General features: G+C 35.5%; 1 protein-coding gene across 5 annotated transcripts in view; it reads left to right on the top strand.

Annotated features, from left to right (window-relative positions):
* The window catches only part of VPS13D (vacuolar protein sorting 13 homolog D), a 326,196-nt gene that overhangs the window by 82,891 nt on the left and 224,429 nt on the right, over positions 1–18,876 (top strand). For all 5 annotated transcript variants that reach the window (XM_031962837.1, XM_031962838.1, XM_031962835.1 and 2 more), the window contains 9 exons: positions 8–120; positions 1,308–1,517; positions 4,567–4,832; positions 5,901–6,034; positions 9,115–9,270; positions 11,175–11,400; positions 12,034–12,108; positions 12,649–12,855; positions 15,928–16,017. In XM_031962837.1, the coding sequence (XP_031818697.1) occupies positions 8–120; positions 1,308–1,517; positions 4,567–4,832; positions 5,901–6,034; positions 9,115–9,270; positions 11,175–11,400; positions 12,034–12,108; positions 12,649–12,855; positions 15,928–16,017 (1,477 nt within the window). The remainder of the gene's footprint in view (positions 1–7; positions 121–1,307; positions 1,518–4,566; positions 4,833–5,900; positions 6,035–9,114; positions 9,271–11,174; positions 11,401–12,033; positions 12,109–12,648; positions 12,856–15,927; positions 16,018–18,876) is intronic.

Genomic DNA, 18,876 nt, shown 5'->3' with positions numbered 1-18,876 from the left:
TTTATAGACTGTGCTGAGTGGTGAAGTCTACACTTGCATGTGTTTCCTCATCGACATGGTGAATGTCAGTCTAGAACTTAAAGACAAAAAAGGAAAAGAAGGAGCTGGATCCTTGGCCAGGTATGCTCGAATAGCCTTTTGCCACTGATTTGTGGTCATGTACAGTTTGACATGGCCTGTGATTTTTAGCTTAAAGGATTGGAAGATGGTACTGAACCCAAATGGGTGAACCCAAATGGTACTGATGGTACTGAACCCAAATGGTTGACTCTGTGATTTTCCTGCTAGGGGACTTCTGGGCTGTAAATTTGCCTTTTCATGTCAGAAGCAGTATATATAAGTCAAGAAGATTAGGAGCCTGGAGTCAACTCCCTGTGCCTCTTCCCTTTTCCATCCCTCAGTGAATATTGTATTAATGTTGAGTCAATGTCATTTTTGTTTATATTTGTCCATTTTTTGGTTTGTTTTTCTTAATAAGTTATAATGGCTCTTTAGAAAAGATGCAGGAGTTCCCAGAATTATAGATGGAAGACCAGAAACTGGGACAGAGGCAGAAGGAATTCCCTGCTCCTATGTAGTCAGTCCCAGCCCCTGGTAAGGAGGCGGTGTTACTGTGTGGAATGTTACATGTGACTGATGACCTTCCTAAATATTTTAATGCACCATTTGGTACAGTTACCAACTCAGGCTTATTTAAGGGATGTTGCAGCTGGAGAGGCAACATGGAGCTAATGGTGTGGATTAAACTTGGGATCAGACGTCAATTCCGATAGTAGAGTCCCACACAGGGTGACTAGAGGGAAACCATTAGAATCTCTGAGTTTCCTCTCCTGTAATATGGAGATAATGTACTCTTTTCCTCACAAAGGAATCCCTTCTGTAAATTTTAAAGCATTATATGCATGGCAGCCTTTGAATCTTCATTATCTTAGCATTTTAAAATTCCAGTAAGTAATTTGGATGCAAATACATTTGGAATATAATGAATTCATGATTAAATTTTCATTATATCCTTGTGGAAAAAGACATTTTTGGCAAACAGACCAGGGCCTTGAGGCATTTCTGCTCAGTCTCAGATTGAAGTAGGCCCCTTCTGACATCTTTTTTCTAACTTAGGAATTATTTGTTTGAGGCTACCACAATATCAATGGTAGAAGCAAGCCTGAAGCTATTGGGCTTGCTCTCTGCCTACACCTGATTATCCTTATCCAATATTAACATTATTGATGTTACAGTTAACTTTTTGTGTGTAGGAAGTAGAAAAATGATAACCTAATAGTTTATTTGATTTATGTGTGCTTCCTCAGATTTGACTTTAAGAAATGCAAGCTGCTTTTTGAGAGTTTTTCCAACCAAACTAAATCTATAAACCTGGTTTCCCACTCCATGATGGCTTTTGACACCCGCTATGCTGGGCAGAAGACAAGTCCTGGTATGCCAAATGTGTTCAACTGCATCTTTCAGCCCTCGAAGAACAGCACAACTCAAGGATCAATTCAGATTGAGTTGCATTTCAGGTAGTTAAACTTTTTAACTCTGGTTACCTTTTGTGATAGTAAGGGATTAGATGCAGGATCTCTGTCGTAATCTCCCTGAATGTTGTCCTATGGAATTGGGAAATAGAGAAATGGACAATTAACTTTACTGACAGAAACCTGAATGGTAGGAGGAAGAAAGGAGCATTTGAAGCCTCCAACTCCGATTCTTGTTTTCCATGTTTAAAGTTGCAGTTCAAACTCAATGTGATTAAAATTTGGCATATTATTATTATTATAATACCAGTGTATTCATTTGATCCTAGCAGCCCATGTAAGTAGAGACTATTATTATTTCCATTGTCTAGATGAAGAAATTGAGGCAGGAAGACATTACCTGACTTGCTAATAGTCTCATTAAGAGGCCATATTTAAATCCAGGTTTTCCTGACTTCTAGGCCTAGCCTTCTACTAACTAGACAATTAGCTACCTTTTTCTCCCTAAATTTGCTTCTTACTTAACTATTTCATTTTGTGACAGCTCTGTTTACATGGTCTCTTATGGTTTATCTTTAACCTCTTAACTTTAGTTTATCTTTAACTTTTTCTTCCAGTTCACGTATCCTAGCTTATCAGTTTCCAAGACATAGTAATTTAGAATTTACTGTGTTGTGATTTTAGAACTATCTGTATTCGTACTTGCAGTTAGAATTATTTACCAGTAGATGTCTCTCTTGATTTTTTTTTTCTTTTGCTTAATGGAGGTTTTAGAAATTGAGAATTGAGCCATCATCATAAACCTACCTACTCTTTTTTTAAACCATCTCTACCCATGTAGAATCATTTAAAGCAAATCATTCAGATTTAAGAAGAAAATCATATACAAATAATTTAAATAAAAGTAAAGAGTAAAATCCCTCAGTTCTTCACATATAAACAACCTATCATTTTCCCCATCTCCTGCCAGAGTTCTGTATTATCAATATGTTTGATATATAATACAGGCCCAGAGACTGAAAGAATTTAGGTGTGATTGAAAAGAAATCAGGATGCAAGTATGTATGCATTTTTGGGAAATTATGATGTGACATGCCCCTAAGAGTATTCACACCCCTGAGGCCCATTGCTAGCAAATGTATTAGTGCTTTGAAATTTTTAAGGCCAAGGAAAATGTGAAAAGATGAATAAAATGTCCCTGCAAGATGATTCATCTGGTGGTCAAGCAACAAATATGTGCATTGAGTCCTATGAGAGAAATAGTGTCTAAGAAGCATAAGATCCCTAAGATTTTTGATGGTTGTAGTGGTGGTGGTGGTGATGGTGATGAATTGTTTTTATGTGAATTTTTTCTAGCGATGTAGATAAATTCCTTTACCTACAGGTAATTTCAAGCCATAAGTTGTAGCCATTCTATGTCCTGAATGAAAGAATGAATGAGAAACTATTAAACACTCATTCTAGGCCAGCCATTGCCAATCGTGTAACAAGTATGGCATTTGGGCATGCATAATAAGTGCTTAATTTATAAATGCAAATAAAGCTCTAAAGTATTTTTTCGTGGGCGTCTGTGGTTCAGTACAGTTACCAGATCCCACTTGAATTCTGTTCGTTGAATTGATGAAATCAGATAAGGTGATTCTGATGTGAAGTTGCTATTTATTTCAAACTGTAAAACAAGCAAGATTGGGCTAGAAAGTGGTTTGAGTATGTTTTGTCCATATGTAGAATATAGCTACCTTTGGACTTTTTTTTTAAGGTCATTGGATCTGGTACTTTAACATTTGTCTTTCCCCTCCCCCCCCAATTACACACACACACACACACACACACACACACACACACACAAATAGGGAGTTTTGAAGCATTATTTTTCTGGACTGAATAGTATCTCCTTTGGGCTCACAAATTCCTGGAACTGAATGGTTAAGTCTTACCTTGGCTTTTGCTGAAAACAAATACCCCTGGTGGTGAGGGGGTTAAATGCCATCTTGATTGTAACTTCAGAGTGCAGAAGCTTCGCACAGAAGAATTATCCCTCTGTTGAGATTTCCTAGCTGTGATGTGTGTGTCAAATATAAATTGGTTCACAGTATTTAAATGCTTGAAATATTTTCCAGCAAAGAAGATCAGACACACTTTGACATTCTAGATCATCAAATTAAGTGCCTAGCCCTCTCAATTTGCATTCAAAATGGGGTGGAAAAAGTTCACTAAGGGTAGCATTTTTTCTCTCTGACAAAAGGGAAAATGTTTGTGATAAATGCGGGGTCTATATGGAGACATTCATTGTTCTGTCCTTTTTTGAAAACAGCAAGCCAGATTTCCCCAGAGAGGCTAGGGAAACCAATTATGACCACCTCCTCAAATCAGATTCTTTTGAATTAATAGCCGTAGCCGTGGGTGGAGACACTGAGCATTACCTTTTCTAGGAGCAGCTTGCAGAGGGTAATGTTTCACTCAAAGGAAACTCCTGTTCTTAGAGGGGTGGGGCCACGGTTACCTGGCATGTCTCTGTAAGGATTTCCTAAGCATGCATTCACTTCTTTTCCTACACATCCCAACACACCTACCCTCCTTCACCACATGTTGATCTGAGGCCAGTACTAGGGTCCTCTTAGACATCCAATGTAGATCTGGAATTGAGGGGCTATGGTGACTTTTTCCTCATCCCCACTCCTTCCCTCATGCCTCAGCCTTCTCTGACTTCATCCTGTTGCTTGTACTTTCTTCTTTTGGCCGAGAGATCTAGAGACATTCGTTTTATTCCAGTTTAGATCTCATCTAGTCATGTCTTCCATTTTAACATGGGGTCAGTGAAGGAAAATATTTCAGTCCCTAAGGAGACCAAATACTTTGTTAGCAATCCTGGACTAGACAATTGCATTATTGTACTTTTATAGTATAAAAATGATTAACTAGAGACTGATTCTGTTGTTACAGTTCTTATGCTCTGTTTACTAATACATGGTCTTCTTGGTTTAAAAAACATTGGAATTTTAGACTAGACGAAGCTAGTGAGGAAAACATCAAATGAAAATGGCATACTTCTGTGTTTCTTCTTTGTCCTCTTTTTCTCTTCCTTTTCCTCTAGATCCACCAAGGATTCTTCCTGTTTTACAGTAGTTCTCAACAACCTTCGAGTGTTCCTCATATTTGACTGGTTACTGCTGGTCCATGATTTTCTCCATACTCCCAGTGATGTCAAGAAACAAGACAGTGTAACACCTTCACGCCAACGTAACTATAACAGTGAAACAACAGTGTTCCCCAAAACAGTGAAAAGTGGGGTAGTTACAAAGCGGTCTTCTCTCCCTGTATCTACAGAGAGGCACCTGGAAGTCAAGGTCAATGTAACAGGTGAGTATATGTGGCAGGTCTCCATATTGAACTGAATCAGATGCAGTTTATTGATTCTTAATGTGATCTTTAGGACCCCAATCCATTTTTTATAGAATATTTTCTCTGCAACTTGTGTCAGAGTAACCTATGGAATTTGGTTATGTGCACTCTTGGATATATACAGTCCTTGTAGAAACATAATTTGCTTATGTGATCTTTGATTCCAGCTGAGCTTGGGGTTAAAAAATTGATATTAATGCTTAACAGCCAAAGGATGGCACTTTCATTCTCATGAGATCACTTGATATCGTGTCCCTCCTTAGACACTGGGGTCAAAGTGCTCCATGCTAATTGGATCTAGTTTGCTCATTCTAAAGCTTCGTTTAGGTGTACTCAGCTTTAAGTAAATCAGTATGTGAAAATCTAGATTTACAAAGCAGATCAATCTGGGGGAGATGTTTTGCTTTATAAAGGGTTTTGTCATTTACAAAAGGTTTTGTTTTTGCTGTTTTTCAGCTTTGTACCTTTAAACTCTGTCCTTTCTGAAGCACAATCATTGTATAAAGCTTGATTATACTTGTTATTTGCAGATGAGCTGGAAACTCTTCCTCACATCTCTTCATTTGAGAAATGTCTTTCAGAATAGGTCTACACTGATGACTATGAGCAACTAACTACATAGGCAGTGCAGCATTTATTAGCAAACTGCAGTATCTTTAAATGCTTTCTGTGCCTTTTTTAATAGACTCTTTTCTCCCCATCTTGTGTATTTCTAAAATACCTGAAATCCTTCAAATATCTAACTTTAATAGTTTTTGTGAGGGAATGTCTGTTTTCAGCTGTGCTCAACTTATAGAGTATTCTTGTTGTATCAGCTACTATTAGTTGCAGTCAAAGGATTGGCTTATAATTAGGATGAAATATAATGCCTGCCTTCTGGAGAGCAAATCTTGATGTTTAATTTTTTTTTTTTTATTTCCCCTGGTGGAAAGTTGTTTAGTTAGAAGGACTGGCTCCTTTTCTGACTAAACTGGGTAGCTCTTAAGCATCTAGGTTTTGGATTTTAACTGGTGCTGTCTTTTTTAGGCACTGAATTTGTGGTAGTTGAAGATATGTCATGCTTTGATACTAATGCCATAATTTTAAAAGGAACTACAGTGCTCACCTATAAGCCCAGATTTGTGGATCGCCCTTTTTCTGGAAGCCTGTTTGGAATTGAGGTAAGAAAACATGATGTGCCCTGAATGATACATTCTCAGCTCAATACAGGAGCCTCTGAAGGAGAATGTTTTCGGTTAAAACAATTAGAATCAATTTAATTTAGTAAGCAGTTATTTAGGGCCTGCTACATGCTCCACTGGGCTAAGTGCTGGGGATACAAATAAGAAAAAAGGAAGACAGAGCTTACAATCTAATGGGCAAAAATAATGATTACAAAAAAGCAAACTCAAAAGTGGAGGTGCAGTTGGGGAGGATTAGGAAACATGTTATTTTGTGAAGTCAAAACAAAGCAAAGCTTTTTAAATGGAGGGTTATTTGCAAGTTCAAAGTCTTGTCTAAAAGAAGGCTTTAGGGGTGGGGGTGGGGGGTGGGTGGAGTTTATTGCTCCACTTTCCAGCCGTTCAATCAGAAGGAATAGGCAAGGGAGAGAGGGGAGAAGTTGCTGACTATCAAAAGCTGCCATTCAGCAGTGAGGACATTTCAGGGGATTGGCTTCTCCTGGATTGGCAGCTGATAGAAAATGGGGTGTCATTGGAAAGCCCAGTGCCCATGTACTGCCAGATTTTCTGGGCAGAGGAGTTTAATTAAGGTATTAGGAATTGCATTTTTAAAAGAGTAGCTTGTAGAAAGATATTCTGGACCCCAAGGAAAGACTTTCTAAAAGTGATGTTTTAGATTCTGGGGATGGGCAAATAGGGGAGACATTTGGTTATACCATTTCTGGGTCACTGATCTTCTTTAGGATTTCTTTCTTCCCAATATCAGAAGATTTGATTAGAGCTGGGTAGCAGAGTGCATAGAGCACTGGGCCTGAAGTCAGGAAGATCTGAAGTCAAATCTAGCCTCAGATATTATTGGCTGTGTGATACCAAGCAAGTCACTTTGCTTCTGATTGCTTCAGCTTCCTCATGTGTAAAATGGGGGTAATAATAACACCTACCTCAGGGGATTGTTGTGAAGATAAATGGTATAATAATTATAAAGGACTCAGCACAGAGCTTGGCACATAGTGCTTGAGATTGTTAGTCCTTATTGTTATTATTATTTATTTATTTTTCATGTTATCAATTCCTTGGGTCATCTGTAAAGTGTTAGAACAACCTTTTAACTTTTTTTTATAGCTTTTTATTTTTCAAAATACATGGTAAGATAGTTTTCAACATTAACCCTTACAAAACTTTGTATGTCTTATTTTCTCCCTCCTTTCTCCTCTCTCCCCACCCCTAGAGAGCATGTAATTCTATATATGTTAAACATGTGCAGTTCTTGAAAGCATATTTCCACATTTATCATGCTGCACAAGAAAAATCAAATCAAAAAGAAATGAGAGAAAAAAAACCAAGCACACAACAACAACAACAACAACAAAAGGTGAAAATACTAAGTTGTAATCCACACTCAGTTCCCAAGTCCTTTCTCTGGGGTCAGATGAATTCTGTCCATCCAGATCTAATGGAATTGATCTGAATCCCTTCATTGTTGAAAAGAGCCACAACCATCACATAATCTTGTGGCTTTGTACAATGATCTCCTGGCTCTACTCATGTAAAATTCATGTAAGTCTCTCCAGGCCTCCCTGAAATCAGCCTGCTGATCGTTTCTTATAGAACAATAATATTCCATTACATTCATATATTATAACTTATTCAACCAATTCCCAACTGATGGGCATCCACTCAGTTTCCAATTCCTTATCACTACAAAACTACTATCACTACAAATGTTTTTGCATATATGGGTCCCTTTCTCTCCTTTAAGATTTCTTTGGGATACAGACCTACTAAAGACACTGCTAGGGTATACACAGTTCTATAGCCTTTTGGACATAAGAACAACCTTTAAAAATGCTTAAAATTAAAGGATTGTAAAGGAAACTAGCTCTAGGTAAATAAAGATGTACCTTTTCCCCTTTCAAGTTCATGAACCCCAGGTTGAAAAGCCCTGGCTAAGCTCCCTTCTTTCCTTTTCTTTCTAGGCTCTCTTTTTCCTTGGGGTATTGCTTAGCAGTTATTCAGTAATAATAGCAGATATTTATTTTACTTCTTAAGGTTGCAAAATACTTTTCATACATTATCTCATTTGAACTCCCTTACAGCCTTGTGAGGTAGGTGGTATTGATATTCACCCCACTTTTCAGTTAAAGAAAATGAGACTCAGAAATCCTAATGAATTTGCTCATGATCATGTTATTAATAAGTAAGTGTAAGAGGTGGGATATGATTCTAGATCTCTCCTAACCTCAGGTTTACTGTCTTTTTATAGTACTAGCTGTGAAAAGAAGATAAAATCTATTTCCACTGTCAGCATTATTTTTTTTTTTTTTGGTGGGGGGGAAGAATAAGGAGGGTGGGAGAGACAATGCTTTGCTGCCAGATATAAATGAATAAGATCTTTGGGGAGGTTTTACTTGTTCTCATCCCTTCCTTACTTCCCTTCTCCCCTTCTCCCCTTCTTCCCTCACCAAGTTCCAGACCTAGTTTGAGAATGGGAACTGGGGATTTGCATATTTGTGTGGTTTTATGTGAGTTGATAATGAAATTGCATAAATTCATCTGCTTTCCAAGCCACTACAATGCCAGCTTTGAATGAGGTATCTTGGTGATTGATGAATGAACTGTCAGGTACAATTGGGCTTTGTGTAGCAGCAGCTCTTGGAGAAAAAAAGGAAAAGGGAAGCTTTCCTGTCCCAAAGTCTTAGGAACACTGCGTGGCAGAATATTTGAGATTCCTTTCAACCCTGGAAGCCCCTTTCAGCTTGATTCTTCGGACAGATCCCCTTGGCCCGTCATTCAGGGAGAATTTACAAAGAGAATGTAATGAGCTGTTTCTGAATCTAACAAAGGCCCTTGCTAACACATTTTTCAGCAACGCTGGAGAATGCTAAAAGGAGAGCAAAGGGGAGACTAAAGTTAGTGAGGCTCTTCTTTCCCCTCTCTCATCCATAAGCAAGATAAAGATATTGGTTTAGTTTTACAGCAGGGAAAGACTCTAGGAAATGCAAAACCCCAACTTGTCTCCAGTGGCTGCTCTCCTGTAATCTCAGACTGTAATGCTTGCCACCCTACATTTTCATTCCTAGGTGTTTTCGTGCCGTCTGGGGAATGAGCAGGACACAGCTCTCTCCATTGTTGATCCAGTACAAATTCAAATTGAGCTGGTGGGAAATTCATCTTATCAAAACAGCTCTGGGTTGATGGATGCCTTCAATAGTGAAGATTTCCCCCCTATTCTGGAGGTAATGCTGGAAAAGGTGGTAGATGCTTAATACTCGATGTGTTGTCAAATCCATTCAACACTTATTTACTGAATGCTTTCTGCTAGCTGCTGAGGCAGATTGTCCAAAAGAAGGATTAGATGTAAGCCTCTGATGTAGTGAACATTGAATAATGGTGACTGAATTCAAATCTTTACAGTCTTGTTGAAGATATCAAATGTAAGATCACAAACAACTTAGGGAATGGTAATAGGAAATAGAAAAAGAAGTATCCTCTTATTTGGAACAGACAAATGAGTATGTTAAGAGTTTGAAGGAAGAAAGAGATCACTATGGGCTAGATAAGAGTATTGGGTTTCATGAAATAACTGGGACTTGAGGTGGGCCTGGAATGATAGCTAGGATTTGGCTAGGCAAGAAGGAGGAGGAGAGGGCATTCCCACTCAGAAGAGCATTATATTCAAAGTTACAGAGGCAGAAATGGCATTGTGTATGTGGAGACTGATAAAGAGACCAGCCTGATGGGAGCAGATTGCTTATTGGGGAATAAAGAGAGAAAGTGGAGCAGATTAATTAAAGGTCTTGAATGTCAGCTCTGATAGTCAATAAGGAACCACTCTTAAGCATTTTGGTTCTCTAAAAAATAATTGCCCACATAGTATTTGGGTGCATACCACAATTGAATGAGGAGGGAGGGAACAGGAGTAGTTCGTTTGTTTAAGCCATAAGCTGTTGGGGAAAAAAAGAAAGGAGACTTGTATTACTGGATAAATTCATATGTTTCTTAGTCTGAAAGGATCTCGGAGAGAAAAAATAAACCACATCTAAGCATCTTAGCAGTTGTCACTAAGTCACAATTTTTAAAATATACATTGCAATCACAAATTTTATCTGTACAGAGTTTTTGGAAAAAATAGATGCTAGTGTTTTTAGGGTCTGAGGCCTGTTTCATTTGCAGCATGTTGGGGTTTGCCTTTTAGGTGGGTTGTTTTAGTAAAAATCACTTTGAAGATTCTGAATAAAATGATATCACTTAGTGTTGCCAGGTGACAGCATCTCTCTTGCTTCAGTGAGAAGGATTGTTCAAGGAGATGAGGCAGCTCTTCCTTTCATGCTGTTCATTTTCTTGATTATTTTTTTCAAAAAGATTCTTTTTCTTTTAGTCAAATAGTTAAAACTCAGTCTTATCACTAAGTTACTGGAATTTTACTGTTGTTCCCCTCTTTAGAAATACACATTAGTATTTTTCACTTGACATGATGTGTTCCACATCAGCATCTGTCTAGGTTCTTGAAGACCAGGACAGTGGAGGATAAGTTTTGGTAGTTCTTACCCCACTGATAAGAATGTGGTCAGAAAGAACTAGTATGTGGTAGGTAAGGAGAAACTTAACAAGGTCATTAGAATTAGGTGATGAATGTTTTCATCAACTCACAAAGCTTCTCCATACACTAACATTTAGTGGAAGGATGATCTGTGTTGATGCAGTGAGAACCCACACTGATGAAATTATAGGTGTTAGTTGTAGTGAATGATAGCTATATGTCCTTTGGATTTCAGATCTGTGGCTTCCAATCTCAGAAATAATGTCTGATTCAAAGTTTTTGGCAGCCTGCTACTCATAGAATGAAAAATGTCATCTTTTGCTTTGGCCATGTTAAGTTTTGGTGTGGCAAGATTTCATAAAAGCACTTGTGCCTGTTGAGAGGAAGAAACCCAGCCAAATGTATCCCTTTAAAAAGAAATGTGTGTGTGTGTGTGTGTATATATATATATTAAATAAAGAATAAATGAGGAAAAAAGCATGGCCACTAGTATAGCAAAACATGAGAAGAATCGAAATGTAATGCAATAATTGCCATTTGAAGTATGATACTCAAATGTGTCCTTTAGAAAAATAAATAACCTTATTTTCTTTTTGCTAGATTCATTTACAAAGCCTAGACATCAGACTCTCCTACAATGATGTTCAGCTGTTTTTGGCCATTGCAAAATCCATCCCGGAGCAGGCTAGTGTTGCAGTGCCAGACCCAGCAGTACTGGAGGCAGCCTCTGCTAGTAGTCATCTTCCAGGGCCTTCTCGAAGCAGTGACACCTCAGTAATCCCTGAAACCAGGGACAGCCCCAGGCATACGCTAGACCCTCTCCTAGGTAGGTGGTTAACGAAGCGCTGGCCCTTTGTACCCCATCCACTCCATCATTTGGTAACTTTTAGTATTCCTTTTGTACAAGTATAGAGAACTTTAATTTTAAATTTTATGCTCTATTACTGTTATTTTTATAAATGTCCTCAAGCTTTACAAGCAGGTCTTATATTTTCTTCCAAAGAATGTGTGTGTATGCTATTAAATGTATGTATGTATGTGTCTATGTAATATACAATATATATGTGTATATATCAATCAAGAATGAAAAATTTAGAATTTCTTCCCACACTGAGGGTTTATATTGAATATGACCTTTTCTTCTCTTATCATGCTTTCTTTATGTTAAGGAGATTCAAAATTTTATCTACATATATATTTATATACACACTTATACACATGTAAATGGAACAAAATTTGAAATCTCCTTATGTATATTTACACAGAATATATATAAGTTACAGAAACTGGATTTTCTTAATATAAAAACATTACAATAAGGAAAAAAAAGTCATATTTAACATAAACCCAGTTTGGAGATTGTTTTTGTTAAAAGTAATGAGTTAGTGAGAATTTTTGGAATTTTTCTTATGATTGATTGGTCTTAGAAGTTGCATTTATAATATCTATACTTTTCTAGAGTTACAACTGGCCCGACTGCAAGAACTGGGCTTTAGTATGGAAGATTGTCGCCGAGCTCTTTTGATGTGTCAAGGTAACTCGAATCAGAAATTTGTTTCATTTTTCATTTGGATAGTAAGGTCCCTCCTAGAACTCTGTGAACTTCATTTGGGATCAGAGTTGTAAAAATCTGTAGATTTTTAGTTCAATCTTGTTTTGTGAGCATAGTCCCTGATCTTTTTGTTTCTGTTTGTTTCAGTGTTTCCCATTTCAGTTATGTTCCATGATGTTTCTTATATTTACTATGTGTATAGAACTGTTAGATGCCAAGAGAGATCAAGATAAATTAGTGATGTCTCCCCTGATGGTGTTTCTAATCCTCTAGATGTGATTAAACAAGTACAGAAATGAGTATACTTATTAGGGAAAGAGAAACAGACAGACCCTTTGTCCCCCCAGGGAAGGGGATTGGAATAAATCAGGTTCCTATCTATCACGTCGTTTCTCTTCTTCGTTTTGGTGTAAAGGTAGATATCTTATCAGAGATAGTGGGAGAGAAACTCTTTTTGGCATTCTCTTTATATGTTGTTGGAGTTGTTCTGAGAATTGATTGTTTTTGTTTTTGTTTTTGAAGGACAACTGAAAAAGGCGGCAACTTGGTTGTTTAAAAATGCTGAGCCCCTAAAGTCCATCTCACTAGTTTCTAACAGTAAAGATAATCAGGGGACTCTGCCAACACAATTGATATCGGGAGTAGAGATTAAAGCTGAAAATGTGTGCATCTGTTTTATTGATGATTGCATGGATTGCGATGTTCCCCTAGCAGAGCTTACCTTTTCCCGTGAGTATGGATCAGATCAATACCAAATGTTCCTAGTTATCTTGGAATCTTTTGGACCTGTTTTTTTTTTTTTTTTTTAATTACTCATATTTATTTTCCTAGTTGGTAGACAGGGTGAAATTTGAATAACCAATTTAGCATTTTTTTGGTGTGTTTTTCCAGGAGAAAATTTGGGTTTCCTTATTGTTTAGTCTTTTCCTGTTAAATAGTAATAGACAGTTTCATTCATTGAATGAAATATCTCCTGCATTAACAGGTCTTCTATGCAGCTAATGCCTGATCTTTCAACTTCTCATATGTCTTTTATGATTGTAGTATTCTGAATTCTCAGTGACCTTTTTTTTTAACATCTAATTAAATTTTTTTCTCAGTTACATGTAAAGAAAACTGTTTAATATTTGTTTCTTAAACAGTTGATTTTCAAATTCTCTTACTTTCCCTTGAAAAATTAGGCAATTTGATATTGATTATGCATGTTCAGTCATTCAAAACATTTCCATAGTAGCAAAAGAAAACTCAGACAAAAAATAAAGAACAACAATAAAGTTTAAAAAGTATGCTTTGACATTCATTCAGACTCCATCAGTTCTTTTTCTGGAAGTGGACAGCATTTTTCATTATAAGTTTTTTGGAATAATCTTGGATCATTGTCTTGATCAGAATAACTAAGTTATATTTCACAGTTGATCATTATGTAGTATTGCTGTTAGTGTGTAAATGATCATCTGTTTCTACTCACTTCACTTTGAATCAGTTCATATAAATCTTCCCAAACTTTTCTAAAACCATCCTGCTTGTCATTTTTTAGCATCATTATGTTCTGTCACAAACATATACCACTACTTGTTCAGCCATTCTCCAATTACTGAGCTTCCTCTCTAATTTCAACTTTTTGATAGAGGTGATACTCTAAAAAGAGCTGCTATTGACATTTTTATGCAAATAAATTTTTTGTTTGTTCTCTCTGGGATACAGACCTAGTACTACAATTGCTGGAGCAAAGAGAATGTGCAATTTCATAGAGATTGGAACATAGTTCCAAATTGTTCACCAGAATAGTTGAATCAGTTCACAATTTCACTGTCAGTTCATTAGTATTATAAACTTCTTTCAGAAGACAGGAAGTTCAGAAGATAGTCCCATGAACCAGATTCTTTAAATAAACTTTTAGTTTTAAATTGCTCCTCTGAGATATAGTCACGGTAGGTTTTTTTAAATAGGCTGTTAAAGGGAGGCTATGCCTTTCCATCATTTACTTTCAGTTCAATTCTTTGACCTTTCTTGAAGCACTTGATACACTTTAATCTCTGTTCAGGAAACTCAAAGATCAGTAAGACTTAGCCCATGCTTCTGGGGTATATATTTGCATCATACTAGAAAAGATGAATTCTGTGCACCATCATATAAAATATAATAGCTAAATGAATGAGGAACACGAAATTCTTCATGGTGATTTTACAGATGCAGATTAGAATAAGGCTTCAACAGACATAAATTAAAATTTATTGTCTTTTTAATCTTAATTTTTCATCATTTTAACCAGAGACCCAGTAGCTTTTAGGAATATTGCCAGAAAAAATTCTTTGGGGGAAATATTTTGACTGAGCTGAAATTGCACACTTAAGCTAGTGATTTACAACTAGTGATGCTGGTTGGGTTTTAATGGAAACACCATTGAATTCTTCTTGTTGTCCAAGAACTATCTTTGTTGTCTATAATAGCTAGTTAGCTCTTTTGCTTCTCAGATTAGTCACAAGAGCTACAGCAAGACCCATGATTGTTGTGACTATCTCCAAGAGAGTCTATTATCCTTTAAGAAGGAACTTTTTAGATTTTTGTACAATAGGCTTATAAATCCAAACTGAATTTTATCAGGCCATGGTGATTTTTTTTCTTTCTTGCCTTTTCTCCAGATTCCACAAAGAATAAAGTCAGCATTCATGATTTTGTGTTTTTTAAGCACTGGACAAGCTTATTTCTTTACATTGTAATCTATGGCTTAATTAAAAAAATATTTTCTTTACTGTTTACATAGCATCAATTTTATTTGCTCTAGATCAGTAGCCTCCAGTAGCCTCTAGTAGGTCATTTTTAGTTTTTACCTCTGCAGATAGTTGTTGCCTTTCCCTTCTTCTCTTAGTTTGACCTTTTGGGGATTATTTTGGGGGGAGAAGAGGAAGTATAAAATAGTTAATAGAAAGAAGATAGAGAAAATTATATAAGATAAGGTTACTTCCTGGAAGATTATGAAACTATATTATTGTCCCATTTTCCATTTTAGATTCAGATATATAATAGCAGTATGACTTTGGGCAAGTTTTATAATCTGACTTTAATTTCCTCATCTGTAAAATGGAAATAAAAATACCACCTACCATCCAGGACTGTTGTGTAGATTAAATGAGATAATATATAAACATGCTCTGCAAAGCTGAAGGAGCTATATAAATGCTGGCCATAAGCTACTATTATGATATTTTTGTCTTAGAGTTTCAATTATTCTTTCTGATTTCTGCTAATCTATCAAATCATTACTAATCCTGTTAAAATAAAAATAGAACTAAATTCTCTCTCTTGTCTTGATACTTGATATAAATATTCATTGTCCTCTTAACATGAATATAAACAATAAATCATGTTGATAAACTTAAATCACTTTTCTTAGGTTATCCAAGGCACCCTTTTGCTTTGGATCATAGTATGGAAATGATTGTTTGAGTATAGCTTTTTCTTTTTCTTTTTCTTTTTTTTTTTTTTTTTAAAGCTGAACCTCTGTTGTGTCCTCAGCTCTGAGATTTTAAGAGTGGTGTGTGTGTGTGTGTGTGTGTGTGTGTGTGTTGAAAAGTAGCCCATGTCCCTTATCTTTGCTTAGGTTTGATATTAGGCCATTTATATTTCTTCTTATAGGAACATATTTGGCATTTTCTGTAGAGTATACACATAATGAAATTGATTCCTTTGAGAATGGAATTTCGTGGTGTTTAGTCAGATTTTATTGTATTTTTCCTTCAAACTGATTGTTAGCAATTTTTCTTTTGACATTGCATTAAGGTCATGTTACTTTTATTATAGGTTTGAATTTTCTGCAGCATGTGAGAACCAGCCCTGAAGGTCATGCCCATTTTACTCTCTCAGGGGATTATTACAACCGTGCATTGTCAGGTAAGCGAGAATTCTGGGATTTGCAGAATATATATATACACACACACACAGTAGGATTAGTTGCACTCAGTATACATTTTGTTTTGAATGAAGGGAAAAGGGAAAAAAAAGCAGAGCTACAGAAAGATATAGGATGAAAATAATCAATCTTTAAAAATGTATCTGTTTATAGCTGAAAAAAACTTGAATGATTTTTTGGGGAGTTTTGATTCTAAAGTTTGGCTTATCTTGGAATATGAAACTGAACTGTACTGGTTAGTCTTTCTGTTTCTTTTTTCCTCCATAACTATGGCTTTCGTTAGTTACTAGTTGGGTCTTTATTAATAATTAAAAAAAAAAAAACCTTTTGTTACTTTTTGTTTTTATATCATCTACATTGTCCAGCATAAACTTTCTTTGTCCTCCTAGAGAAGTGCCTTTCATCACAGAATTTAAAAAGAAGAAAAAAATTCAACAAAACTAAGCAACATATTAAAAAAAATCTGTTGCATTTTATATTCCTAATCTATCTTTGTAGCTATTTAGTCAACAAGCATTTGTAAAAATGCTTCCTGTAAACCAGGGATGGTGCTTTCTCATATCTCTTCTTTGGAGCAAAACTTGACCATAGTAATTTCACAGTATTCAGTTTCTATTGTTTTGTGTTGCTGTCCTCTCCATTGGTAATATTGTCATTGCTTATATTGTTTTCTTGATTCTACTTACATTTGACAAGAGTTCAAATAAATCTTTCTGTGCTTTCCTGTATTCTTTACATTATTTTTTATTTGCGTAATAATATTCTACTATAGATAAATACCATTGTTTGTTGAACTGCCCAATTGATGGACACTTAATTTGAAATGGGGCTCTTGTTTTTGTTATTGACCTCCTCGAAATATATCGCTGGCCATGGGATCTCTGGATCAGAGAATATGGACATTTAAGTGACTTTCTTTACATAATTTACACATTGCTTTCTAAAATAATTAAGCCAATTTGCAGTTCCACTATCAGTTTATCAGTGAGCCATATCTCTTCTACCACTGACCATTTTAATTTATTATCATATTTGTCAGTTTATTGGATATGAGGTAAAAATTGTTTCAATGTGCATGTCTTTTATTATTAGTGATTTGGATTATTTTCCCATATGGTGGTTAATAATTTGCAATTCTTCTTTTAAGAACTTTTTCTTCCTATCCTTTGATCACTGCTCTATTTGGGAATAGCTTTTGTTTTTTTATGTTTATACTAGTTGAATAATAGTCCTTAAAGACAAATATTTTGATTGTTTCCCCATTAAATGACAGAATTTCTAAGGTAGAGAGCCACAGAGACCATATACATGTCTATTTTGCCCTTTCTGCTTGAATAGAGTTCACTTTCGTTGATCCAAACATGTATGTGTATTTATATACATGTATTATGTATATGTTTATATATACATATAAATGTGTATTATATATACACACATATACATTTTAATGTATAAATATATTGAAATACTAATGTGCTGTATTTAGTTTACATACATATTTGTTATTCCAAAGAAATATGTTCTTCATGGATGAGAGACTAGAGTGGTTTGACAGAAAAGGAAAACATCTCTTTGAACTGACACATAAAAGCATTCTTTCTCTTCTAAGGCAATTATTTCTAAGGTATTAAATATTCTTTTTGGAGAGTTTGGAAAGATAATTTTTTGCAAGCCACCAGAAATCCCTAAAAGTAGGGGTTGATTACATTAGATTGTATTATGTTGACTCAACCCTAAGATTTTCTAAAGGAACTTGTGTTTATAATGATTATTTTGGAGTCTTAGAATTAGTTCAATTTTCCCTCCTTTTACTGGATGATACATGTATTTTCTTATCTTCTATATTCAGAGCTGGCTGGTACATGCTAATAATTTTTCTGAGAATAATTTACTTTTTAAGCTCCACATTAAACGGCTTAGCCCATTAAAGTCAATTATTTGAAAAGGGTTGAAACTGCTGCTTTTAGGTTGAATAGAACTAGATTCAAGCCTTATTTATATTATTTTTTTTTTATGCAGTCTCTATTCAACCAAACTGGGTTTTTTCCTGAAACTGATACTCTTATTTCCTGCTTTGTTGCATTTTCACAACTCATCCCTAATGTCTAAAATCCTTTCCCTCTGTATCTGTCATTGTCAGAATCCTTATCTTCCTTTTAAATTTAGCATAGCTTTTGTCAAGCCTTTCTTACTATCTCCTCCCAGTTACTAGTTCTCTCTCCCCATATTTCTTACTTTTACTTTCTTTGCATATTTGTTGTATTTCTCCAAAAGAAGCTTCATACAAAATGTTCCTTTGTTTCTTTCTATACTTGGCACCTAACATTATAGCATCTTGTGTGTAACAAAGACTTAGAAAATGTCTGCTAGATTGAATTCTGCTAGTAGTTTTCCCCTCCACGTTTGTAAATTGTTTTTTGTTTTTTGTTTTTTTTGTATTAAAGAATAATTTTTTTTTGTATTAAAGAATAATTTTTGTGGAAAGATATAAATATTTCCAAATATATCCAGTTTACACACTCAGAAAGTAGCTAATATAAGACTTTTTTTTTTTAGTTTAATAGATAGCTCAGTTGCTTTATTTATCTAACTTTGAGTCTGGGATATTTTAATTCATTCAGAGTAGATCATTAGTAGTTCTGTAACTAGTAGATACATACAGTAGATATTTTTTGCCATCTGGCAGATGTTCTGTGATCAGAGATGGTGCATTGTAATAAATTGGAACTATACAGCTCAACTTTATTTTACTAAACCCTGGCTAGACAGTCATTAGGACTCATGAGCAGCTTTCCTCCGTAATTTCTTGGTTTCTATTGAACAGATGTCATATCTCCTGT

Source organism: Sarcophilus harrisii, chromosome 3 (genome assembly GCF_902635505.1).
Source record: "Sarcophilus harrisii chromosome 3, mSarHar1.11, whole genome shotgun sequence".
Classification (NCBI taxonomy): Eukaryota; Metazoa; Chordata; class Mammalia; order Dasyuromorphia; family Dasyuridae; genus Sarcophilus; species Sarcophilus harrisii.
The sequence above is the reverse complement of the archived record's forward strand: the minus strand, read 5'-3'. Positions and strand labels throughout refer to the sequence as shown.